Here is a 25,675-nt window from a genome sequence, read left to right as displayed (position 1 = left end):
AGTAAAGGTCACATTCCGTGTGTGTTAGAGAGTAATATCAATGTACAGAGACGCACTGGACTCGATAGCAAAATCACAAATGATTTTACAAACAAACTTACAGAAGAAGAGAGTGAACAAAATCTATTTTTATGGCACACAAACAAAGAAACTTTGTTTTCCAGAAAATAAATGCTTTTGAGGACTCAACTGTAAGGCACTTTTTCATTCGCTGCAAAATTACAGAACAGGAAATGTTAAAAATACTTCATGAGAGTGTATGACTTCAAAACAGGACAAACTTCCTTTGCACTGCATTTTATCCAAAATAAAATCTTATGTACTGTTAATTTACAACATTTAGACATAAATCCTTCATACTGTGTTAATGAAAAAACAACTAAAACAGCCGTAAAGTCCATAATGATGTTTACATGTGTTCTGGATGGTTCTGTAGACAGGTGACGAACTCTTTGACCGGGTGACTCTGAAAACAGATCTGATAGACTGCATTAAACAGAGGGAACCTGGAGAGAAACAGAGTAAGTTGATATAAATACATGTTTTCCATATCGTGAACAGTGCTGGGTAGATTACTTACAAATTGTAATTAGTAACGTAACCCATTACATTACACATTTTCGTTAATATAGTGAGACTACTTTTGGATTAGATTTGGATTACTTTTGATGTAACTCATTTATCATTGACTTAAATAAGATAATCCTGTACCTATTGATATAAAAACACAAAAACAAAGAAAATATATTCCATTCATTGTTATTAGCAACAAGAAGTGCATTAAACATTACAGTTTTCCCAAACTAGGGTTTGTGAATTTAATGAAAAGCTATTAAAGCATATAATTCCTTAAAACGAATCATTTAAAGTAACAATCAAAATAAAACACTTTCTAAAAAAAAAATCATTTGTTTACCAGCATGTCATGTGACCATTAGCCAAAACTCAAATACATAAAGACTTTCGAAAACAAAACCTGAAGAATTTCTGAATATGTATAAGCTGTAGGCTATTTTAGAAAGGATAATTTAAAAGATAAAAAAAAAAAAAAATAATAATAATAATTAGGGAAATTCAAGCATTTCTGAATAATTTATTGCTATTGTCTGAAGAATGTGTAATCAGGTAATCAGTAAAAAAAAAAGTAACTGTAGTCTGATTACAAGCATTTTAAAATTTAATTACAAGTACTTAATTTTTGTAATCTTATTATATGTAATCGGTTACTTTGAAGAACAGAAAGATACTTACTTTTCCACCAGGTTTTTGTGTTTGAGGATCTGATGAACTTCTGCTGCGGTTGCCGGACCTTGAAGTTTCTGGCCATTCAGCAGTTCTTTCTCAAGCTCCTCGATAGTCTGACAACAAACCAAAATATTTAACGATGCACAAGAACAGCGAGAGAAAACAAGGTACACACATAAAAAATAAAGGTTCTTTATTGGCATCAATGGTTCTATTAAGAACCTTGAACATCCATGGAACCTTTGGAAAATGCATAAAAGGTTCTGTATAGTCAAAAAAGGTTCTTTAGATTTTTTAAATGTTCTTCAAAAAGGTTCTTTTGATAACTGTTTACTGAAAGGTTCTTTGGGGAACCAAAAAAGGTTCTTCTATGGCATCACTGCAAAAACACCCTTTGGAACCTTTATCTGTCAGTGTTTAACATTCAAACCTGAAGGTCAAACATACTTTTCCTGTTCTAGCGAATGCTTCTCCGATTTTGCGGTTGCGTCCTCCATAGCAGGTAGTGATGAGGTCGGCGACACCGCAGCTCTCCAGAAACGTGGCGGGAGAAACCGGACTGGCCGTGCAGAATATCCGAGCGAAGGCGATCATCTCCATCAAACCCAAACGGATCACGGCGGCCTTGGTGTTGTCACCGAAGTCCAGACCGTCACAGAAACCAGCACCCACTGCGACAATATTCTGCAGTAAAAAAAAATTCATCAGTTGGCTTTTATTCATCTAAACGCTTTATGCTTAAAAAGAATGGGAGAAGGTTTACCTTTAACGCCCCACAGATCTCCACAACGTCAGCCTCTTCCACCACTGTCACACGGAAGTTTTGTGTTTGCATGAGCTCCTTCAGCAGGGGTCCGTGAGCTTTACTTTTACATCCTGAACACAAAATTATTATTGATTTTTTAAAGAAATATAGTGGCTGTATATACAGTTGAAGTCAAAAGTTTACATACACCTTGCAAAATCTGCAAAATGTTAATTGTTTATCAAAAAAAGAGGGATCATACAAAATGCATGTTATTTTTTATTTAGTACTGACCTGAATAAGATTTCACATAAAAGACGTTTAAGAAAAAATAATAGTTGAAATGATAAAAATTATCCTGTTTAAAAGTTTACATACGCTTGATTCTTACTGTGTTGTTACCTGAATGATCCACAGCTGTGTTTTTCTTTTTGTTTAGTTATAGTTGTTCATGAGTTACTTCTTTGTTCTGAACAGTTAAACTGACCGCTGTTCTTCAGAAAAATCTTTTGGGTTCCACAAATTCTGTGAGTTTTCAGCATTTTTGTGTATTTGAACCCTTTCCAGCAATGACTGTATGATTTTGAGATCCAACCTTTCTCACTGAGGACAACTGAGAGACTCATATGCAACTATTACAGAAGGTTTAAATGTTCACTGATGCTTTAGAAGGAAACAATGCATTAAGAGCTGAGGGTGAACACTTTTGAACGAATGAGGATGTGTACATTTTTCTTATTTTGCCTAAATATCTTTTTTTTTTTCCTGTTTTTTTTCTGAGTACTGCTCTTCAGAAGCTACAGAAGACACTTACATGTTTTCCAAAAAAAAAAAAAAAAACTTACATACAACCTGATCTTCAAATTCCAAAAGTTTTCACCCTCAGCTCTTAATGCATTGTTTCCCCAAACCTTTTGTAATAGTTGCATATGATTCCCTCAGTTGTCCTCAGTGTTAAAAGATGGATCTCAAAATCATACAGTCATTGTTGAAAGGGGTTCAAATACACAAAAAAGCTAAAAAACCAAAGAACTTGTGGGACCTAAAGATTTTTTTTTTTCTGAAGAACAGTGGCAGTTTAACTGTTCAGGACAAACAAGGAACTTTAATGAACAACTTTCATTAAAACAAACAAACAAACAAAAAAAAAAAAAAAACAGCTGTGCATCATTTAGGTAACAACACAATATTAAGAATCAAACACTCTTATTTTGGTAAAATAATTAGCATTTTGCAGATTCCGCAAGGTGTATGTAAGCCTTTGATTTCAACTGTAGTTACAGTGGCATATATGGGCACATTTTCATTAACATTTTCATTTCTGTGTACTTACCAATAGTAGTTTCACAGAATTTCTCATCAGCGACCTCATTAGCCAGATTGGCACCCATCAGGACAGTCATGGTGATGCCGAGTTTGTCCCTAATGACATCAGAGATCAGTTTCAGTCCGTCAGGACCCTCATCCACACCCTTACGAAACACACACAGTGATATAACAGTGCTGCAGAGCCAGGTGCAAACTAAAACATAACTACATGAAGTAAGAAATGCGTATCAGAAAACTCACCTTAATGAGGGACATTCCTACAGCGTCCGTTTTGATGTTACCCTTGATGGTGTCACAGACTCGGGACACGAATTGGTGAGGGATGACGAAGATGAGGATATCGGCACCCTTTACTGCTTCTAACAGATCTGGAACCGCCACCTGAATAAAATCAGCCATTTATCACTGGGTTTATTACACTTTTCTATCAAACACCACTTTGATGCTCTTTTCCATACATTTCAAGATTGGTAAACAAAGATATGCTTCCTCACATTATAACTTCACTGTTATAAGTACTAAATTTATCACTGTTAACAAGTAAGCAATAATAGTTAACGTTCTCACCACATTGGGTGGCAGCTTGCGTCCAGGCAAGTATTTCACATTCTCATGTTCAGTGTTGATGATTTCAGTAAGCTTTCGTCCATTGACCATCTCCTCAAACACCCACATGTTCACCGTGTTATCAAACGTGTTGTATTTTGCTGCATTGGCGCCCACTATTTTGGCAATGGCAGAACCCCTGAGGAAACGAAAGAACTTTGACATTACAGACAAACTGTATTAGATAATCAGCGGCTAGTACTGCTGCTGGATTACATAATGACAGCTGCACATCCACTGAGGGCTTAATTAACAGAATACCTAAAAGAGAACTTAATTACTGTGACACACATTCTCTAAACTACAGGTTGACACCTGACTTTTGCAACTGAACAGGTGCTGAAGTGGTTAACATTATGGTGAACATATTAACTACTGTGGAAGTATTCACTGAAGATACTCATTATAAAGATCAACATTAAAAAAATACTCAAACTTGTGTCTGCAATCATAAATCCTTCTAAATATAAACTTAATAATACTCTAACACTGGAAGCCTGAAACATGTAATTAAGATTCTAATTACGGATGATAATCCGTATCATATGACAGCCTTACTTCAGTATCTGCAACGCCATAAAACAGCCTTAAGTTTATAGGTCAGAAAGAAAAGAGTGCAGTCTATTCTTTTGGCTTAATGAGGATCACTGGACACCTGGGTCAATCATTACTCAGCAAATATTACATCAGCAAGCAAAACACTGCACATTTTAACATCGTATATAATAATCATTTTATGCATATCTAATACGTTATAAATAAAATCTATTAAAATATTTAAATTTAAAAATATTTCACACTGCGTATGTAGTGATTGTGATTTTCAAGAATATTATCAGCAGCGAGGTTAAGTATTCCTGGTTTGCACCTGATATCCGCAGAGGGGAGCCGTGCAACATATACCGCATTTATTCAACTTACTAAAAATAGAAATATATTCTCTTTATGTTTTAAAACCGACTGTTTTCAAATATACTTTACACAACAGATTTGCGTTACTACTGTAAAACATAAATCGGCACAAACAGTGTAAAACAATTACGCAATATAAATGTCACGCACCAGTTGCCAGAGCCGATAATGCAGACTTTCTTGGCCGCCATACTGTGCGTCTGTCCCGGGTGGACTGGCTGTAGGACTTCGGTGTGTTTGAGAGCCGCTGACGGACCGGAGCAAATTCTGTGGGCGCGCTTTTAAATAGCCCGTGAACGCGCCTCACTCCCCTTAACGCGCATTGGCTGACAGGAAGACAGGACTGACTGACCGAAGATTTAGTATTATTAGAAAGTATCATTAGTACAGTATTGAGGTTGCGAATTAAGTGAGATTTAAGACTCGAAACTACAAAGGTTAAAGTGTAATTTTATGTAGGCTATTACAATCACTAAAGCACGAAACTGTCGCGTATTTTACACAAAACAGACGCCCGAGACACTCCTGAGGTAAACATCTCAAGGTAATCATAGTTCAACGAAATGTAAGTAGGCATATTATCAATAACAATTGCTTTATTTGAATAAACGACACAGATATATTTCAAATGTACACAAAACGTGTTTGTGCTAAAGTCTCTCAGAAAGTTCAGTTGGCATTTAGGCGCCAAAACTGTGTCTCAGTTGATTGCACAGTTATCATTGGCAAAAAAAGGGCCTCCACACACTAAATTTACAATTGTCGATCATCTTATTTATGTCGCTTGATAGCACAGCACTATAAAGATTATTTTACTGGTACTAAGGTTACCATAAGACAACAGAAAATGACCGACATCATAGATTATGATATGCAGAGTTTAGATGCAAAACCAGCTAAATCGGTCAAAAATGAGAATGATACTGAGTGAATGCTTCTGACACAGTGTACGTCCATCAAATATTTTTACTTTAAACTCGCTAAATTCCAGCCTCAGCCCAATCAGAAGTACCAGTACTTACATAGAAACCTATACAAAGTAGCCAGAAGCTAATTTTAAAGAAATACGTCAGATGGATTTAGAGGCTTTTGCATCTTAACTCTTCATATTATGATATTTGGATATACTGGATATTCCATCCGTCGCTTGCAGTTGTATTCTACAGAAAATAGATTAAACAGCACTGGGTTGAGCATCGATACAAGATTATCTTTATTATAACACAAAGGGCTAACAAAGAAATACAACATTTGGTCCATTAAAGTAAAGAAAAACAAAACTGTAAGATATAAAAATCAAAGCAAATGCATGACTTTAGGAAAACAATTAAATGTAGTTAAAACTTAAACTACCCAGAATGTTAAAGTCTTTAGCACTTGACTTCTAAACGCTTCGAATTACTTGAATGGAAGAACCCATGGCCTCTCTGCAGCGCATCTATAAAATATTAAAACACTTGACCGTTTTCCCAAGCATTTTGTGGGTAGCCATGGCTAATTAGTACTTGCATTGGCAGGTTTTCATGTTGTTTTTTCAGAGTTGACTATAATGACAATAATTAATCCAACAAACCATAAATGCAGTTCTCTAAATATATTAATACATATCACAGCAAGGTTAGAGTGGAAGTCCAGGACAAAGTTTGTGACCAAAAGATCTATAAATCAAACAGGTCGATCAGCAGTACATCGAATCTTGTGGATCTAAAACGACTATTAAACGGATGAGTTCTGGAAAAAAAAAAAACAATCTTATTTATCAAGCATTGCAGAAAACGCTAACCAGTGAGCTCGCCTTTTGACGCCAACGGACTTGTTCGAGGAACTTCCTCCAAATAATTCATCTTCACAGAGCTGAGGTACTAAACTACGTCATTATCCGTCATCTATGCTTAACTAGACTAGATCTTCATAAAGTTAATATTATGAGAACATTAAAATATCAAAGACAATATCGATAACTTCAAAAAAATAAACAAAGACCCCTGCAAAAAGTAATTCTTGTTGACAGGTTAATATGGAAAGCTGCAAATGGGCTTTGTTCTTGAGCGTTCTTGCGATGTGGAGTTACGCAGTTACCAAAATTATCCAACAAAGCCTGTCAGTTTGGTTAGAAAACTACACTTTTCGAAATGACAGCACCTTGACAAACGTTCAGTCGCATGGGAACCGTGAAATATGTAAAAATAAGAAAGACAGCAGACAACAGGGGTGTTAGTTTGGCGGAGTCACAACAAAAAAATAAGGTCATTTCTGTATACGGGTCATTCCTGGGCAGCTACAGCAGGACAGCACAAGATAAACTGTAATATAACTGTAGTGATCAGCATCTGCAGCACCGAGCAGCAGGACATTTGCTACCCAGAACCCCCTCTGGTCCTGTGTCGTAACGGCCACGAGCTTGCTTATGTGTTTCGAATGCCAAGAGCCTGTTCCAGCTCCTGTCTCCTTTGCTGAACCTGAGAGAATGAGATCACGAGAGTAACATCAATAAAAAGGAGCGTGATTTTCCATGCAACCTTTGAGACTTCAAACTATACTTCACAGTGGCTAAATAAAACAATTGCAAAGTGTAAAGCATCACCTTTGAATAGAAATATCGGCACACGGCCTCCTGAGCCCAGGGTTGGTAGTAGAACTCCGCTCTCCTTTCCTCCTCGGGGTTTCCAACCACATCTGTCATAGTCTGCAAGGACACCGAATTCAGACGTCAGCAGAACAAGATGTAACGGTTACTGATTAATGGCGTTTCTCTGAAGCAACACACTTTCTGAAACCCGTCGCAATGTTAAATCCCAAGGAAATACATGCAACTGCTTCGCAACAGCCGTATATTTTTAGGCCGATAAATTATTATTGAGCAAACAGTTGCAAGCTTTATTTTCCGTAGCTGTTTAGAAATGTAGCATCCCATTCAAATGCCTGTGAAACACCCTCCCAACCCCCACAGTCATTACAAGTCCAGTCAGTCCACTAACTAACATTCAGCTGAGCAAACATACAGATGGAGAAAGACTACAGCTTCGGGCGAAGGTTAAACAACCTCTTCCGACAAGCAAACTCAGAACCAAGCAGAAGCATTTGTGAACCATGCACGTTTTAGAAGACTCGTGCGTCCATAAAAACATGGTATTATCTTGGAACCAGGGCCAAAACGTGTGCCACTATAAAGTGCTTGAAGTATTTGGACTCACCTTTAAGTCTCTGCACTGTGACTGGAGCCAGTCGTTGATGAAGCCCTGCGGGTCTCGTGCGAAGCTCAACATGAACTCTCTCTGAGTCTTCAGCTGGTTAATTGTTTCAATGGTCTCATGAATCTGAGAAAACGAGCAGACATCTATGAGGGATCATCATTACTATTAAACTACATTCAATACACAACAGTCAGTTCTGGTTTATTAGTTTGGATTTGTACTCAATATAAAGTTCTTTATTGAACTGTTATATAAGAGTAATCACATCTTGCTTAACATCATACAGGTTGTACTGTATTCTGATATTTCATAAACACAATCTGGCTTTAAATACAAAGGTCAACTACTGACTGTGAAGGGCACATTTTGACTGTTGTAAACAGACTGGTGGTTTAACTAGGTCAAAGGAGAACAGCAAAAAATGGTTAAACTTATGTGTGCGAAAGATGAAAAGCCTGGAGGTCAATATGCAGATAATGTAATATTGGCCATTTCCACTTTTGGTTGAGTGCAATGCTTTATAAACTATAGATGAACCCAAAGGAACTGAACTTCACCCCACAGCTGATTTATTTTAGCAGTTCAACCAATTCACAGCCACTCAAGCTGAAAAACATGATTACATCAAGCATGGAGTAACTGTGGCAACAATGAAACCACAGTGAGTCCGGTTGCCATCCCTGAAGTGGTTACTAGACTACTAAAGTCTCTGAGCAAACAGAGAGGATTAAAATTAAACATGTGCATAGCTGACAGAAAGCAGGATGTTTTTTCTTTCTGGACCACTCCTTGGCTTTTATCCCCAACAAAACCTTTCGAAAACATTCAGGCCTGTGTGTTGCCAAGAGTCACTTTGATATGCAGCAGACAAGGACAGGATACGCAGCAAAGGCAATGGCAGCTCCCCTGCAGTGATGTGCCGAACACTTTGAGGACTGTTTATCCAGCCGGAACAAAGACATCACTTTGGAGGCTTTCGGCCACATGAGAAACTTTCATACCTTGTTGTCGAGGCCTGCGATCTCTTGCTGACTGGCCGTGGACAGGAGGAAAGAGTTCATCTGGGTCTTCAGGGTGTCGTCCACCTCCACGTCTATATCGTAGCAAGCTGTCTTCTTCTGGTCATTGGGATCCACGCTGAGGCACAAAAAGGATGTTTGGATTTTGCGTCACAGATGAGGCAGAAAAAGCAATTCTGAGAAACATCATGTGGGTGATGGGTACCTTATGACATGGTTGATGATGATTGGCTCGGGGGGCATCAGTAGTGCATGCAGCCTTTGAGGAATCTCGGAAAACTTCATCCTCTGGGTTTCAAAGATCTAGAATAATGAGAATCAACAATTACTGGGTTTCAAAGAATTTGAATTAGAAGAACGAAAAAGTATTGGTTTACAAAGTGAGAACAGACAAGTCCTGGATTTCAAAGATATAGAACAATGAGAATCAACAATTCTTAGGTTTCAAAGTTCTCAAATGAGAAGAACCAACAATTATTGGTTGACAAATTCAATATTTTGAATGAAAACTGACAATTATTGGGTTTAAAAAAATTTAGAAAGAGAAGAACTGAGGTAACTTTAACAAGGAGATCTGACAGTTTTGGGGTTTTAAATGCATCAAACAAGGCAAACCTACAATTATCCTACAATTATCCTACAATTATTAGGTTTTGGAGATCTTGAACGAGTAGAACTGACAATTATTGGGTTTTTAAAGATCCTGAATGATAATCAAATTATTGGTTTACAAAGATCTTGAATGAGAAGAACCGAGGAGACTGGGTGAAACTATAACAAGGAGATCTGACAATTTTTGGGTTTTAAATGCATCAAACAAGCCAACTTACAATTATTACATGGGTATTACAGGGGTAATTGGGTAATCTACATAATCTTTAACGAGGAAAACTGACCATTTTTGGGTTTCAAATATCTCAAATGAGGAGAAGATGTTGAATGAGAAGAACTGAGGTAACTGGCAAAATCTTTATCAAAGAGATCTGACAATTTCTGGGTTTTAAATGCATCAAATAAGGCAAACCTAAAATTATTAGGTTTCAAATATCTTTAACAAGGAGATCCAACAATTATTTGGTTTTTAAAGATCTTGAATGAGGAGAACCAAACCAATCTTGACGAGAACTGATAACCATTACGTTTCAAATACCTAGAATAAGAAGAACCAGGGTAATTGGGTAATCTTACTTCATTTAATCTTTAATAAGGAGAATGACAATTGTTGTGTTTCAGATATCTCAAATTAGACAATTATCAGATTTCAAAGACCTATAACGAGTAAAACTGGCAACTATTAGGCTTACAAGGTCTTGAATAAGAAGAAACATTGATTCTTGAACAAGAAGCAGCATCAACTTCTGGGTTTCATAGATTTAGAATGAAGAGATCCAACAGTTATTGGTTTACAAAGATCTTGAATAAGAACGGACAATAACTGGGTTTCAAAGAACTAGAATAAGAACTGAGATAATTCGGTAAATGTTGAAGTAACTGAAAAATGTGGGGGTTTTAAAAGCATAAAACCTACAATTATCAGGTTTCAAAATCTTGAATGAGAAGAACCAACTACTATTGGTTTCCCAAGATCTTGAACAAGAACCAATAATTGTGTTTCATATCAATATCTAAAATGAAAAATAACTGGGGTAATTGGGTAATCTAATTTTTAATCTTTAACAAGCTTTCAAATTTTTGAACGAGGAGAAATGGCAACTATTGGGTTTCAAAGATCTTGTATAAGAAGAGGCATCAATTATTGGGTTTCACAGATTTAGAATGAGAAGAACCAACAATTATTGGGTTTCAAACTTCTTGAGCAAGGAGAAGTGTCAATTATTGGGTTTCAAAAATCTACAACAACAAAAAAAAAAAATGCAGATCTCTTGAGCAGATCTCAAGCCATCAGCATTGCAGCTACTATCCTGGTTATAAGATGCATTTAACCAAATTTCAAGCCTCTGACAGCACATATATGGACTGTGCAAAGTCCATCTGACTCTTATTGAACACAAAAACTGCAAAAAGAATTAGAAAAAAGTAATATTGTGTTCCCATTGTTCCTGTAGTCAAGTCTAGGTGACATTTCCAGTGTAAGACATCTGAGATTACTGAAGTAAAAGCATCGAAAGACAAATCTCTAATGTTTGTTACCTGCTGGAGGTATTTATCACAGTTGATGAACTCTCGTTCGTGAGGGTCCTGGAGTTTGTGGGTCTTCACATACTGCCACAGAGCCTGAATGATCACAGGCCGTGTTTGAGTGTGGATCCCCAGCAACCGGGCAAGTCTGGGGTCCAACTTAAATTGAGGGGGCTATAAAGAGAAAAATTTGTCCCGTTAGTCACGTTCACTCACATTTAACTAACATGTGCAGTGGTGCCACCTGCTGGTAGTTTGGAATGGCATATTTCATGCATTATGTATACAATATGTGTTTGCCATTACCTGGTAGTCCAGCATGAGTAGTACAGTACAGCGGACACCCACATCTCCAGGCCTCTTCACCTGAAATCCATCTGTCTCCTGAGTTGTGGCTGTTCGGTGCCACTGGAAACAAGACAAAGACACTTTAGTGAGTGAGAAATGGCAGAAAAGCGGCAATACAGGAGATATAGTAGACAATACAACAAAGTGTAAACTAATACATTGAAGAATGCACATTTATGCATCTCACCTCCACCAAATGATTGTCAGGACCATACAAGTCTTTGTCCAACTCGATCACTAAAGACTTGAAAAAAGAAGAAAACTTCCTCTTCTGCTTAGTGGCTTCATATTTGGACACAGCAGTCTGAAGCAGAGAAACACATTTAGAGTTTTTAGAAAAAATCTCAGTGTTTGACCTGAAAAGCCTGTGAGATGACAGAATCTCGCTTACGTCTTCAAGAAGTCGTCCCTCCACACGCAGCTCCCAAGAGGCAACGGTTCCTTCGCCATCCTCTGCATCCGGTTTGGCAGGGTTGAAGGTGTTGGAGATAAATATCCGTAGTTTTCTTTTTTGCTGCATGAAATAAACAGTGAAACAAAGTTGAAGATGGAAGCTGAGGCAGCAATATTGTTCTAAATGAGCCAAAAGATATCCAGGACAATGCTGGTAAGGAACGTACCTTAATGGGTCTCTTGAGAGCTTCCTGAATATCAAGTCTTTTGCGCATGATGGTCTGATCAAGCTTCCTCTCAAACGCCAGTAGGTCCATGTATGCCTGAGACTCGGGAACAAGCTCTCTGATCTGAAATAAAGCCACAGAGATAATCAAGATCAACCAAACTGCTTTTTGAACCATATCTAACTTTTTTTTTTTTAGTCTTTTTTTGAACATTCCATTCAGCAAGCATCAACTATCAGGGATTTTCTTATTTGCATGGGTCGAAAAATAAAAAAAATAAAATAAATTCACACCCACTTACTCTTTGAGGTAGGATTTTATCTGCCATTTTCTTCTTCTTGGCACTGAAATGACAAAACGGCACCATGAGAGAGCGTGATGGATCTAATTAAGCACTTCAAATGATTTCTGTTATTCATTCATCAAATGAAGTGTTAACTGGACTTACTGTTGGTTGCGATTCTGTTGCTGGACCTGCTGGATCTGATTTGGCGGCGGTCGCTTGCGGGACGGATCCATGACTGGCATTCCGGGACGGGACACTGGACTGGCCCCGTAACCTGGGGGTCCCATGGAGGGTCCCTGAGGGGTCATACGGCTGGCTGGAGGCATTCCTGGTCTCTGCAAAGTAGGAAATAAGGACAGTTATCCAAATGGACACAAACCAGGAGACCAGCTGTTTTGATGTTTTGACTTCTTGTTTTGGCTTGGCATTTAAAAAATGAGATACAAGTTGTCACTAGTCTTACAAAATTCTTGACCAAAATTGGATATTATATTACGGTCATAAAAAGGGCAACCGTTGTAACTACCAAAGCATTTAATAGTTTGTTTTCAGTAATACGATTCTGTTAACCAGCACTATTCCTCTGGCTGATGGTTCCCCTCTTATTGTAAATGTCAAGAGCTGAATACTGGAGTCTATTCATGCTTGAAAAGGGCACTTAAAAGTGCACAAGCTGTCAAGCTCATTTATCAAGTTCCAAAAAGAAAAAAAAAAAAAAATATATATATATATATATATATATATATATATATATATAATATATATATGCAAAGTGGAATGATAAACAACCTTGAATCTCAACTAGAGAATGCAAATGCCAAGTTGGACAAAAATGCATTGCGAAAAAACTATTGCCTTCTCCTAAATAAAAGAATACTGGTGTTCAAGGTTTCACTAAAGTTTACACACAAGCACACAAAAAGGCAAACCAAATTCTAATCCATCCTTTAATGCAAGACGAGCCCATCACAAATTCTTCACATTTTTTTTTTCCTAAATGTGAAAGTTCTTGTCTATACTCCTTGAATAGCACAACAGGTTTTAGATGCCCTAAAAGTATGTTTGAATTTTTCGTCCCAATAAAGCACATAAATATTATGTTGTTTCTGGGTCACTATAAAACAAGTGTTGCTGATCATCTGACTCTTCACAACATCTCAAATCATGCTGAAGAACATGATCATGTCCACTTTTCAATTTAACTACTCACTTAAACTGTTTGTTGATAGTATAATAAATTAAAAATACATATTCAACCAGAAAAACACAAAACATAAGAATCTCCATTGGTGGTCTGAAGCACACTGCAGAATAATATATTAATGTTCAATATCTATATGAACACAATAGCCATCAATGGAACCAAAACCCAGCAGGATGATGCTCTTGTAGGCCCCAGTATCATACAAACCCAAGTTTTTCTGCTGAAACTCTTTTAATATCAGCAAAATTAACGTCTGATTATTTTTCTCTTGACGCAAATTGTAAGTGAAACACAAAGAAATCATGGGTTCAGGATTATAAATCAGAATCTTGTGCAGTTTGTTGCTTAGCAGGGACCTAGTCAAAGCACCACTGCGAGTGTGCATAATATCAAGATATTCTCATTTTAACACTTTTAAATTCAATTCAAGCCAGTCTGAATGTTTGACGCGTTTAATAAAGCCACAAATCCTGCATGGAAACATTAAAACCAAGCCGCTCTGTTTAGGTTCGCCTGCTTCTTTGTTCTCCTCGCGCCTTACCGGGTATCCGGGCATCGGTGATCGATACATATGGTTCTGCGGCCCGCCGGGTCCCATCCGTCCCGAAGGTGTACCGGGACCCATTCCGGGCCCTGCACCGGCCACGGGCGGCCCGGGTCCCATCGGGGCTCCGCCGCCTCCGGGTGTCGCAGGCTGAAAACCACTACGAGCCGCCATCTTCTCCGCGAGCCGCAAACAGACGGAGCACCACCGGTGAGCTCTGAATGAGTATCGCGAGAGCTGAAGCGCACCAACGACGGGCCGTGGCGGAGTCTCGCGAGATGTGACGAGAGCTCCCGCTTGCGCCCTGACTACATCTGAAGAATGTTTATTCAGTATATATTTTGATTTTTCGGTTTTTGTGTGTGTGTGTGTGTGTGTGTGTGTGTGTGTGTGTTTTTAAAGAATGTAAAAATAAATCTAAACACTATTTCGTTCTCAGAAAATAAGAAAGCAAGAAGGACTATTTCATTTTGTAATGACTTTAAGTTGTATACTGTTTTTGATGGTTAAATGTCATACTCTCAAGTTCTTATGTTTTGTCTTTTAGTTTTTTCCCCCGATTTTTCTCGTGTATTCTGTAATACTTCTTTGATTTCAGTTGACATAATGTGTACAAAACATACTTTAAATGTCAACTCTACATTATTGTATTGCATATAGAGTCATATATATATATATATATATATATATATATATATATATATGATTCAAACTGCACATGATTCTTTATATATATATGAATATATATATATATATATATATATATATATATATATATATATATATATATATATACATATAAGGAGTTCTATTTTAATATTTTAGTATTATTTATTTTTATTTTGTATTGTATAATATTTATTAATATTTGTTAGTTGTTAATTGATTTATAATTGTGGGTATCCCTTCTTATATATAATTTAAAAATGTATTACTGCTGGTTTTTTTTGCACATTACATCTTTGAAGTGCATACAAATCTTTGAAAAATAAAAATTACTCTCAATGTTTAACAATGTATATATACATATATATATATACATATATGTATATATATATATATATTTTTTTTTCCCCTGGATTTTGGTTTTTATTTAATTATTACAATTTTTTTTTTTTTTTCTATTAGTTTTTGTTGTTACATAGGCTATTTTAAAGTTGTTTAGCATGAAAAAAACTTATTTTGTTTTGATATTTTTATTGATTTGTGATATATTTAGTGCTGGGCAACAATTAATCGCATTCCAAAATGAAAGTTTTTATGTACATAATATATAATATGTAATGTGTGTGTACTGTGAATTTTTATTATGTATATATAAATACGCACACATGCATGTATATATTTAAGAAAAAAAAAAAAAAAAAATATATATATATATATATATATATATATATTTCAGAATCGTACACATATACTGTATATATACTGTATGTGTGTCTTTTTATATAGGTCTACAAAATAAATATACGCAGTACACATACATACATTATATAAACAAACTTTTATTAATTTGTCAATTAATCGTTGCCCGGCACTGTGATTTACAATTAAAACATATACAAACATGCAATTAAAACATATAAAGAAAAGATCAATCAAGTAAATCTTCACAAAACACTCCCAAATAGATCAAATGGATGTGAATAAATTCACACTATGTCCAAAAGAGGGAGACAAACACCTATAAACAGTCATCGGACTTTTTAGAATGGTCTCATATCTCTGATATGAAAATAAAACATTAGCACCACTAACGCAACAAGTAACTGTTCTTTTAACGTTGTGCTTTATTACTTTTCTTAGCCATTTGAATTCAATTGACTGTTGTAAATAAAAACAATAGAAAAAACTAGGAGAGAATTATGAGGAAAAGGTCAAAGGTCGTAATCTCTGGGAGTTGCATGAATAAAACATCATGCTCTGAATTGTTAAAACGACTTTGAAAGCTCTATCCACTACAGTGGACATCAGAATCACATCAGATCAATTAGAAGTCAAGCATCTCATCTCACGTCCTTCATTTTGACATTTGGGCGTACGTCCTAATGCACAGATTTATACATGCACAAAGTGGTTCAAATAAGCACTCACTGCGCTTGATTAAAAGGGCTGATCAGCTTCCTGCCGACTGCGCCAGCGTCCATAAGTCACACATCAGTGGTCACAAACACTCTGATGATATCATTAAACTCTTTCCCATTAGCACACTCTAAAATCAATCCCTTAATTCGCTGTGCAAATATATGTGGATGAGGTGTGGATGTATTCCTGGTAAAATGTTTCCATGGAGACTATAGAGAAGAAAATGACCTTCCAAGACCTTAAAAAAAAAGTAACAAAGAAATATTTTCAATTTTTTGGAATCCTTCTGACTGGTTTCACACTGATGGTTGTACATAGGCTACATCTCTCAAACACTGACAACATACATGTTTGTCCTTATACTGTAAATGTGAGCATTTCTTTTCACAGCAGTTTGAAATGTTTTCTTAATTGCATTGTGCTGACAGGAATGAACTAGTACTAATTTCGAGCAATTAGTTGCAGCACACACAGCAGTATGAAACAAGAACAGGATGATCAGACCCCCTGCCTACTTCTCATTAGAAAATAAAGAGCTGGTTTTCATTTCAGTCACATCAGTTTATGTTGCAAAAGGCATCTCTGCAAGGTTTATTCTCCCTTCACTTGTGATTGTTTTGATAAAAGACAATGTTTTATTGTTATTGAGAGCCTTAATATTGTGAGAAAAGAAAAAGCTATGAAAGAACAAGATATTAGAAAGCAGCAGGTTTCATTGGATTTCATTTGTACTATATAACAGGTGGCCTGCTTTCCACCCACACTTCTGATCAATAAACACAAATATGAACATCAGAAATACCTTCACATATGACCATTTAGCACTCCTTTTTCTTGTCAAGACTTCTAAAATCAAGGTAAATATTTTCTGCGCTTTCAAAAGATGGGTCAAAGCCATCAACACAAAATGAAGACATCTCAGGTATTTCTATACTAAATTGTTGATGGCTGAAAAATCTAAGTGCTAAGGTAAATTAAGTTCAAACTAGATCATTTCTCTGAGACATTTTAATATATTCAATACAACTTTTAAACAGATGCTGTGTCCATGATATTGCCATGCCATATAATGCAACAACAAAATATGAGATTCCAGCAGCTGAAATATTATGGTTGCTTTCTGTGTATTGAAAACAATATGCATAAATCACATAATGCATCTCAATAAAATTGCACTGACAGATCTATAATCCTGTCGGCAGTGTGCAAATCCTATATTATGATTCTTGATTTCAAATGAGCTCTAAATGTGACTTAACAATAAGCCCACTAAGCTCTTATGGTTGACATTAGAACAATTAAAAGCGAACAAAAGCGTGTCTTCTCTAGTGAAAAATAAATGTACTAAAATGTATTTAAAATACATTTATTTCATGTTAAGTATACTACAAATACATGTACATATTATGTGCATAATAAAAACACCCTGCAAATGTACGTTTAGTACACTAATCTGGTATATTTAAAGTCTGCTAAATTGGAACAGCTAATTTTTACTTAATGCACTTTATTTGTGCGGAAGCAGTGCTTAAGTCCAACTGAAGATATACTGAAGTATATTTGACTGTGCTAAATTTTATATCAGTAAGTCTCAAGCAATATGTCAGTAAATAGATTTGAACTACACTTATTTTAAAATAAATACATTTTAAAACTATTAATTTTACCAGGGTTTTTATATATATGTGCATGTATTATAATTTAAATGATTACAATAGTAAAATTACATATTTGTATTCTGACGGCATGCGTGACGTAATTTTTACCTCAGTTCGTGCTCTTTCGTTGGCTCGCGCTGACGTAACTATGATGAGGTAAGCGTCGCATCAGCAAAATGTACGCTATTTAACTCATTATTTTCGTCGGTAACATCATAATTCACGTAAAACCATTCCTCATGATATGTAAACATGATATTATTACATCGAGTTTGTTTCGTGTTCGTGTGACGATGTAATCATAAGCTGTTAACAGATGTTAATGCGAACAAATGGGAGGATGTTTATGTAAAATATATAATATCATATTATATATTTTACATATCATTCACAGTTATTCCTCAGAATCACCATATTGTCGTTATTTCAAGCAGTTAATGCTGGTCAGTATTACTGCAGCCTGGCCTATTCATGTATTTAAAAGTTACACATTCACCCCTTACTAAAATTAATCGTAGTTTTACTACCAATAAAACCAAAAAACATAGTTACTATAGTTAAACCATAATAACCACAGATTAAACATGGTTTTTCTACACAAATTGTAGTTTAACTATGGTATTTGTAGTAAAACTGTAGTTATACAAATGGTAGTCAACTCAAAATGCCAAAAACATGGTTACACCACTTTTACTACAGTAAAAGCATGGTTAATTTATAGGTTACATAAGTTTTACACAGTTTTAATAAGATTTTTATTGTGTTTTTGTTTTTTTGCAGGAGAAAACTACATGAGATTCATGTGAACAACTTATTTCCATTCACTGTAACCTGAACACAAGGTAAGACAAACAAAATGGAGCTTGTTTACTGTTGCTTGTTGCATTTTTTGTCCTGTTAGCTAACTCTGACAGATTTTTGCTGCCAAAGCCAATGAGTTCTTAGGATTACAGTCTTTCAGCCAATCATTTCACGGTGTCCTCCTGCACAAAAAGATTATTAATGAACCTAGTATGCAAATGATAACACAGACAGATGCTGGACTTTCTAAATACGATGGATGCATGTAAAACTGGCATGAAAGCAAATTAAGGTCTCTCCAGTCGACCCGGTTAAAAAGCACCAGTCTCTGGAGTTCTTAATAATCCTCTCAAAGAGCACGATGACACTCTTATCAGTGACAAACGGCTGCAGCTTCTAATTGTGCCACGAGATCTGACAGGATAAATTGGCACAAGGGCAGAAACTCCTGACAGTTGCATTATGGGAAATGAATAGTAACTCATTTTCAATGAGCGAGTACCAGCGTGATGAACTCAAAAGAGGCTTGTAGGGTACTTCCATTTTCGCAGTTTCAGATGATCTGAAAAATTAAGTGACACTGCTAATGCGATAATACTTTATAGGAACGTAGAACCTATCAGACTATAAAGACGTTAACGTCAGTCCGCTCAATTATTTAGACATATCTATTACAAACTATAAAGCTCGCTTTATGTTCAGCCTGTTGTTTCACATTACAGTATTTTATTTATTTTTTGTTAAATATGTGTCGTTGGGGTACTATATATACCACAAGTATAGGCATTGTTAGCTAAATAAGTATATTATTAGGCAAATACACTAGTGCAACATCCATAAATTGTTCTAGGATAGTGGTTCTAAACCCTAAACAAATTGTACATTCACAAGAGCAGCAGCTGCGCTGAATCAAGACTAAATGCATCTTTCCAAATGTGTATATTTGATGCTTTTGGAGGACAAGGAATGTCTCAAAGGCACTAGTGTTGCACTACAAGATCCTCATCAGAATGCATTGACGGTTGGATTGTGCTGCCTGAAGTCGTTGGCAGTTTTCCCAGCATCTGCTAGGGATGCTCCCACATCAGCACAGAGACGACAGTAGGAAATGACATTCATCAGTCAATTGTGATGTCCCTCACTTCCTTTAAACTTTCAGGACCACCACAAGGCCCGATCGAAAGCCTGCGGGTGATTTTGGACAATGTAATCCCCATTAGATGTGAACTGCTATTTGTATTTAATCGTGGTTCAGATGCCAGTAGGCTACTTTAATATACATTTTCCTGAGAGGACTTGATTCGGATGTCCTCCGACAATCTTGATGGATGTCTCATGCTTGGATTTTCTCTTTTTCCTCCTGGGTTTGATCTTTCAGCTCATGCACTCATGTCCTATACCCTGAAATTGTCTGATGCCCACGAACATTCCCTTCATCTTTCATCTCCCTCTTTTTACTTTCCATAATGTAAGTTCAAAATTAATTCTACCTGCTGTTTGAATTCATGAGTAGTTCTGAGGTAAGTGAACAGCATGGTTGGAAATCAGGATCCACTTGTAATTCAGAACCATTTTTTTTTAAAAGAATACTACAGCTGAATCATTTCCGTGACGTCCAGTTCTGTTAACAGTTATTGAAAGTCTGTGTTCTTTTGATGATGGAAATGGAAAATTATACTAAAATATGTCACAAGTGCTGTTCCGCTGTTGAATCTATAGCATCATGGCCAAAGAAATGTACTGTGCACTTGCAGTCCAGAATAGTTCATTAACGTAGATTAATCTAGAAGAGTTTTTATTCCAATCTACATTTACAGTTGAAGTCAAAAGTTTACATACACCCTGCGAAATCTGCAAAATGCTAATTATTTTACCTAAACATGACAGATCATACAAAATTCATGTTATTTTTTTATTTAGCACTGACCTGAGTAAGATATTTCTCATAAAAGATGTTTACATATTAGTCCACAAGAGAAAATAATAGTTGAATTTATAAAAAAAACCAAGCCTGTTCATAAGTTTACATACACTTGATTCTTAGTAACTGTGTTGTTACCTGAATGATCCACAGCTGTTTTTTTGTGATAGATGTTCATGAGTTCCTTGTTTACTTGTATGATTATGAAATCAATCTTTTCACACTGAGGACAAACAAAGGACTCATATGCAACTATTACAGAAGATTCAAACATTCACTGATGCTTCAGAAGGAAACGCGATACAATAAGAGCTGGGGGTGAAAACTTTTGAACATAATGAGGACTTGTACATTTTTTCATATTTTTTTCCATTTAGTACTGCCCTTCAGAAGCTACAGAAGACACCTATATGTCTCCCAGAAGACAAAATAAGTTACATTTACCCTGATCTTCAAATTCCAAAAGTTTTCACCCCCCAGCTCTTATTGTATCGTTTTTCCTTCTAAGGCATCAAGCATTTGAAACTTCTGTAATAGCTGTATATGAGTCCCTCATTATTTTCTGTTGTGTACTATATGTAAACATCTTTTATGTGAAATATCTTATTCAGGTCAGTACTACATAAAAAATAACATGCATTTTGTATGATCCCTCTTATTTATAACATTTCGCAGATTCGACAAGGTGTATGTAAACTTTTGACTTCAAGTGTACTTTTCAAGTTAAACGAACAATCTTGTAAAATCCATCTCAGAGCTGAATGAAATAACAGTTGAGACATCTGTAAAATTCTGAATGATATTTATTATACCTTCATAGATAAATAGAACAGCCTATTATCTGCCGACTGCACTATCAGGCAATATGTATGTTTGTTAAAAAAAAAAAAAAACAAAAAACAAAAAAGTAAAGATTAAGAGCACTAATGAATCTGCTGATTATGATAACACTGAGAAGAATATTTTATCATTCTTTAACATCACCTTTACATATCGGTGGTCTTGTTTGTGCTTTGATATGAAGTTTGCAACATTAACAAATACGGCTCGGCAAGTACAGAATTCAAATAAACAATAAGTTGTAAAATGCACAGTTCAGTTCTAAATAAAGACGGAAAAATAACAGTCTCACACAAACAAACACGCGTACATACATACGCACTTACGTACGCACAACTACAGTAGTTAGCGTTCATGAGTGGTGTGCTCTCCGAGCGGTTGATCTGGTCCATCCAGTGATACAAACTCTTTGGTCTGTTACATTCCTGATCCCAGAAAGACTTTCGTCCAGGAACAGACCAGCAACACCACGTAAATGATGAAACATTTGTTACAAACATTCGTGTTCAGTCACACTTTCATGCACACATAAACAATTATTAGCCCTAAGCATTTGGACACTTAAAGCATTAGTTCACATCCAGAACAGAATTTCCTGATAATTTACTCACCCCTGCCATTCAAGATGTTTATGTCTTTCTTTCTTCAGTCGAAAACAAATTGAGGTTTTTGAGGAAAACATTCCAGGATTTTTCTCCATATAGTGGTGGCCAATGGGTTAAAGGTCCAAACTGCAGTTTCAGTGCAGCTTCAAAGGGCTCTACACAATTCCAGTCTAGCGAAACAATTGGTCAATTTCTTAAAGAAAAAGTAAAGTTTATATTTTTTTAACCACAAATGCTCATCTCGCACTAGCTCGACCTCACGAATTACGTAATCACGCACACATGATGTAGGCAAAGTGCAAAGAAAGTCAAAACACCCTAGATAAGACCCTTATTCCTCATCTGGTATTATGTAGAGCCCTTTAAAGTTACACTGAAACTTCAATCTGGACCTTTAACTTGTTGGCCACCATTGAAGTCCACTATACGGAGAAAAATCCTGGAATGTTTTCCTCTAAAACCTTAATTTCTTTTCGACTGAAGAAAGCTAATCCTTTGTTAGACTTACAAATGTCTGAATGTAATTTTGTTGGGCAAAAAATATCAAATTAGGTGACAAACCATTTCACAAAAAGTATTTTGTTGCAGTAGTCTTGAAAATGAAAAACAAGCTTTATAGATCCACTAAAAATCACCTAAATCCGGCAGTGTTTTAGATGTGCAATCTAATGCAACAAATCCCACACATTTGAAAGAATAATTTAAGTGTCCTAATATCTTTAGGGGATGCTGTATAATTTTGGGGATGTCTCATTTACATTTTTTGTTAGTCAAATATGTTAATTATACAACAGACTAATCTTAAACTTAAAATAACTTTGCATTTTTAGATATGAATTTATACATTTAGTTTCTTTTAAAAACTTTTGTATCCTTATAGAAAGGTTCTCACAAGGTGCTTTTGTCAGCTTGCTATTCTTCTGGGGTCATTAAGAAACTTCATCCCCACAAGAACAGCAAAATCTGTGCATGCACACATACACACACACACACACACACACACACACACACACACACAAAAAAAAACAACAAAAAAAAAACTTTACACCATCTTCCAACATTTCTATAATAATTGAGGCAAACTTGGCGATAGTAATAATGAAATCTAAATAAAACTAAAAACATGCACAGGACGACCAGCATGCATTTACAAGATGAGACCTGTAACACAATGTCATATGGGACCTGAACCCTCCAGCGTCCCAAAACTCCCCCCCCACCCTCCTTGATGCTTGTAATGGTCACCTTTTTCTGGAAGTTACATTCTGAGATACACTGAGGCTGAATCGATCCAGCAGATGGGACTAATGAGGCTACATACAGTGAATAAGCGCTATATTTATCTACTGACCTACATAAGCCACTGGTCTTAAGACAGTTTAGAGCCGTCACTATGTACACAAAAGGCATCAGGGTCCAGCTGCGGAAAGCTATTCGATGTCCAAGTCACGTAACGTGTCATTTCTTAGGCTTCAAGGAGTTTCATTTTTGAGGCAGTATTTCCTTGAAATGTTCAAAAAACATCAAAAGTTTTCAATGGAACGTGTTAGTGAAAATAGACTTTGTCGTTCTGTACCATTCCTCCGATGTCTGGATATATCTCAAGACATGGTGGTTTTCCAGTGTTTAGCAGATCCAGGTTGTTCTGTAATGTCCGGTTGTGAATGGGGTCCGTACTGATGTGGTCAGCTTTGGTTGTTCTCTGTCAGACACGCCGTTCTTGCTTTACACTCAACAGGTGAAGTCTTCGAAGTTGCCCTGGCCAGGATGGTGAGGTAGCATGTTGGCTGGGTAGGTTGACGGGGTACGCAGGTTTTCACATGGAGCCTGAGAGGAAAGATAGATAATCAGCACAGTGCCTACTGCCTACAATTAGACAAAAAGTAGCAGGTGAAACACTACACAGTATGAAGCAATAACTATTTCAGACATCATTTTTTGATGCATGTAAATTGAGCAAGTGGCTTCCAGTTACCATTTCAGACAATTTCAAATACCATTTTGTGTAACAACGTTTGAACTTTCAACACTATCTCACAACCAATTCTTACTTATTTTTTTTGATATGGCTAATTTGTTCGAATTCATGACCACACTTGTATGATTTTTCAATTTGTCTGGATCCTAGTGACAGGTAGGTTTAAAGGGTTAGTTCACCCAAAAATGAAAATTAGCCCATTTTTTACTCACCCTCAAGGCATTCTAGATGTATATGACTTCCTTCTTTCAGACGAATGCAATCAGAGTTATATTAAAAATTATCCTGGCACTTCCAAGCTCTATCATGACAATAGGCAGGTGTTCATTTTCATGAGTTCAAAACAAATCCAATAAAATGCATCCATCCATAATAAAAAGTGCCTCGCATTGCTTCTGCAGGTGAATAAAGGTCTTCTGTAGCAAATCATTGCATTTATCCATAAAAATGTCCATATCTAAAACATAACAATCACTTTAATCTAGTTTGCGCTAACAGTTGTACATGGAAGCAACTCTGGGCAGATGACATAAGACGTCGGCGTTGTGCATACGCTGATGAATCTCGTCAAAACCAACATTTGTTTACAGAAGCAAAGGAAGCAAATTTTCTTTTTTTGGACTGATAAAAAGAAACACCCATCTATGCCATTCTAAAGCTGGGAAATGCTAGGATAATTTTTAATATAACTCCGTTTGGATTTGTCTGAAAGAAGGACGTTATATACACCTAGGATGCCTGGAGGATGAGTAAACAATGTGCTAATTTTCATTTTTTGGGTGTACCAGCCCTTTAAGGGCGAGGTTGGAGGTGAATTTATACGAACTGGGGGACTTAATAATAAGTGTGATAATAATAAGTGTGATAATAATAATAAGTGTGAGGTTGTACAAATTTGTACAAATTAGTCACCTCGTAAAATACGAACTGTCATGAGATCAGGTTAGAACTTTTGGCACTCTAATCAAATAATAACTAAAAAACACAGCTGATATCAAGCTGAGCATGTTGTATTGTGGGATACAGAATCTCATGCAGTGTTCGGTTTGTATCGGCATATAACTTAGTTGGTCTTCCAGTTCAAAAACCTAACACTGTTCACAGTAAACATACTGAATACTGCAAACACTGTATGAGTAGTATGGCAATATGCTATTCTGAACATAGTCTTTATTGTCTGCAAATATGAGTTTATCAGCCAGCACAGATACTGGTGTGATAGTTACTGACGTGACGCTTCACATCGTCTAGGCTGAGAACGGCTCCTCGCTCGTTGTTGTTGCTCCGCTGGTGTTTCTTCTTGGCGCAGCGACACAGTTTGTACTTGATCACCTGTGAAAAGAGAAAACAAGCCTGCGTGTAAAACCTGCTGTTCAGTTCACACTATGATATCTGCTATGGATGGTCATGTGGAGAGCTTTTTTGAACGTTATGATCTTCTACTTGAAAATCACAAAAGCAAGTGTAAACACAAACTTTAATTTCTATCAACTGCAAATGTGATAACCGAAGAAAAACATCCACTGTGAGATTAGGATGGCAGACATGGATGCATGGAACTGAAGATTCTTGGGTTTGTAGATGCAAGACTAGCCA

The 25,675-nt window shown here is 36.3% G+C and overlaps 3 protein-coding genes across 6 annotated transcripts in view; all 3 read right to left on the bottom strand.

Annotated features, from left to right (window-relative positions):
* Window positions 1-113: 113 nt before the first annotated feature.
* On the bottom strand, window positions 114-5,149 carry gpd1b (glycerol-3-phosphate dehydrogenase 1b). The gene is made up of 8 exons (XM_051094605.1): window positions 4,988-5,149; window positions 3,887-4,064; window positions 3,560-3,700; window positions 3,324-3,462; window positions 2,009-2,121; window positions 1,693-1,929; window positions 1,252-1,358; window positions 114-506 (listed from the first exon to the last, which is right to left on the bottom strand). The coding sequence occupies exons 1-8, from the start codon at window positions 5,026-5,028 to the stop codon at window positions 410-412; spliced, it is 1,053 nt and encodes a 350-aa protein (XP_050950562.1). The 5' UTR covers window positions 5,029-5,149; the 3' UTR covers window positions 114-409.
* Window positions 5,150-6,026: 877 nt separating this feature from the next.
* smarcd1 (SWI/SNF related, matrix associated, actin dependent regulator of chromatin, subfamily d, member 1) lies at window positions 6,027-14,402 on the bottom strand. Its single transcript, XM_051094603.1, has 13 exons — window positions 14,189-14,402; window positions 12,606-12,778; window positions 12,459-12,501; window positions 12,158-12,280; window positions 11,929-12,051; window positions 11,725-11,841; window positions 11,496-11,597; window positions 11,202-11,363; window positions 9,256-9,353; window positions 9,033-9,168; window positions 8,032-8,154; window positions 7,422-7,523; window positions 6,027-7,296 (listed from the first exon to the last, which is right to left on the bottom strand). The coding sequence occupies exons 1-13, from the start codon at window positions 14,363-14,365 to the stop codon at window positions 7,243-7,245; spliced, it is 1,533 nt and encodes a 510-aa protein (XP_050950560.1). The 5' UTR covers window positions 14,366-14,402; the 3' UTR covers window positions 6,027-7,242.
* A 7,039-nt stretch (window positions 14,403-21,441) lies between these two features.
* asic1b (acid-sensing (proton-gated) ion channel 1b) overlaps window positions 21,442-25,675 on the bottom strand; it is a 227,665-nt gene continuing 223,431 nt past the window's right edge. For 3 of the 4 annotated variants that reach the window (XM_051095502.1, XM_051095499.1, XM_051095500.1), the window contains 2 exons: window positions 25,310-25,411; window positions 21,442-23,928 (listed from right to left, as the gene is read on the bottom strand). In XM_051095502.1, coding sequence (XP_050951459.1) covers window positions 23,833-23,928; window positions 25,310-25,411 — 198 coding nt within the window. In that variant the 3' untranslated portion in view covers window positions 21,442-23,832. Of the gene's footprint in view, window positions 23,929-25,305; window positions 25,412-25,675 lie in introns of all 4 variants that reach the window. The other variant, XM_051095501.1, reaches the window with a different exon arrangement.

This window comes from Labeo rohita, chromosome 22 (assembly GCF_022985175.1).
Source record: "Labeo rohita strain BAU-BD-2019 chromosome 22, IGBB_LRoh.1.0, whole genome shotgun sequence".
NCBI classification, from domain to species: Eukaryota; Metazoa; Chordata; class Actinopteri; order Cypriniformes; family Cyprinidae; genus Labeo; species Labeo rohita.
This window is presented reverse-complemented; position numbering and strand designations above follow the sequence as displayed.

Coding starts and splice junctions, on each gene's coding strand:
- smarcd1 (XM_051094603.1), bottom strand. CDS start 14,365: ATGGCGGCTCGTAGTGGTTTTCAGCCTGCGACACCCGGAGGCGGCGGA. Junction 11,364..11,495: donor TACTCATGCTGGACTACCAG/GTAATGGCAAAC, acceptor TTCTCTTTATAG/CCCCCTCAATTTAAGTTGGA. Junction 9,354..11,201: donor GTGATAAATACCTCCAGCAG/GTAACAAACATT, acceptor TCATTATTCTAG/ATCTTTGAAACCCAGAGGAT.
- gpd1b (XM_051094605.1), bottom strand. CDS start 5,028: ATGGCGGCCAAGAAAGTCTGCATTATCGGCTCTGGCAACTG. Junction 3,701..3,886: donor GCAAGCTGCCACCCAATGTG/GTGAGAACGTTA, acceptor GATTTTATTCAG/GTGGCGGTTCCAGATCTGTT. Junction 507..1,251: donor CACAAAAACCTGGTGGAAAA/GTAAGTATCTTT, acceptor GTTTCTCTCCAG/GTTCCCTCTGTTTAATGCAG.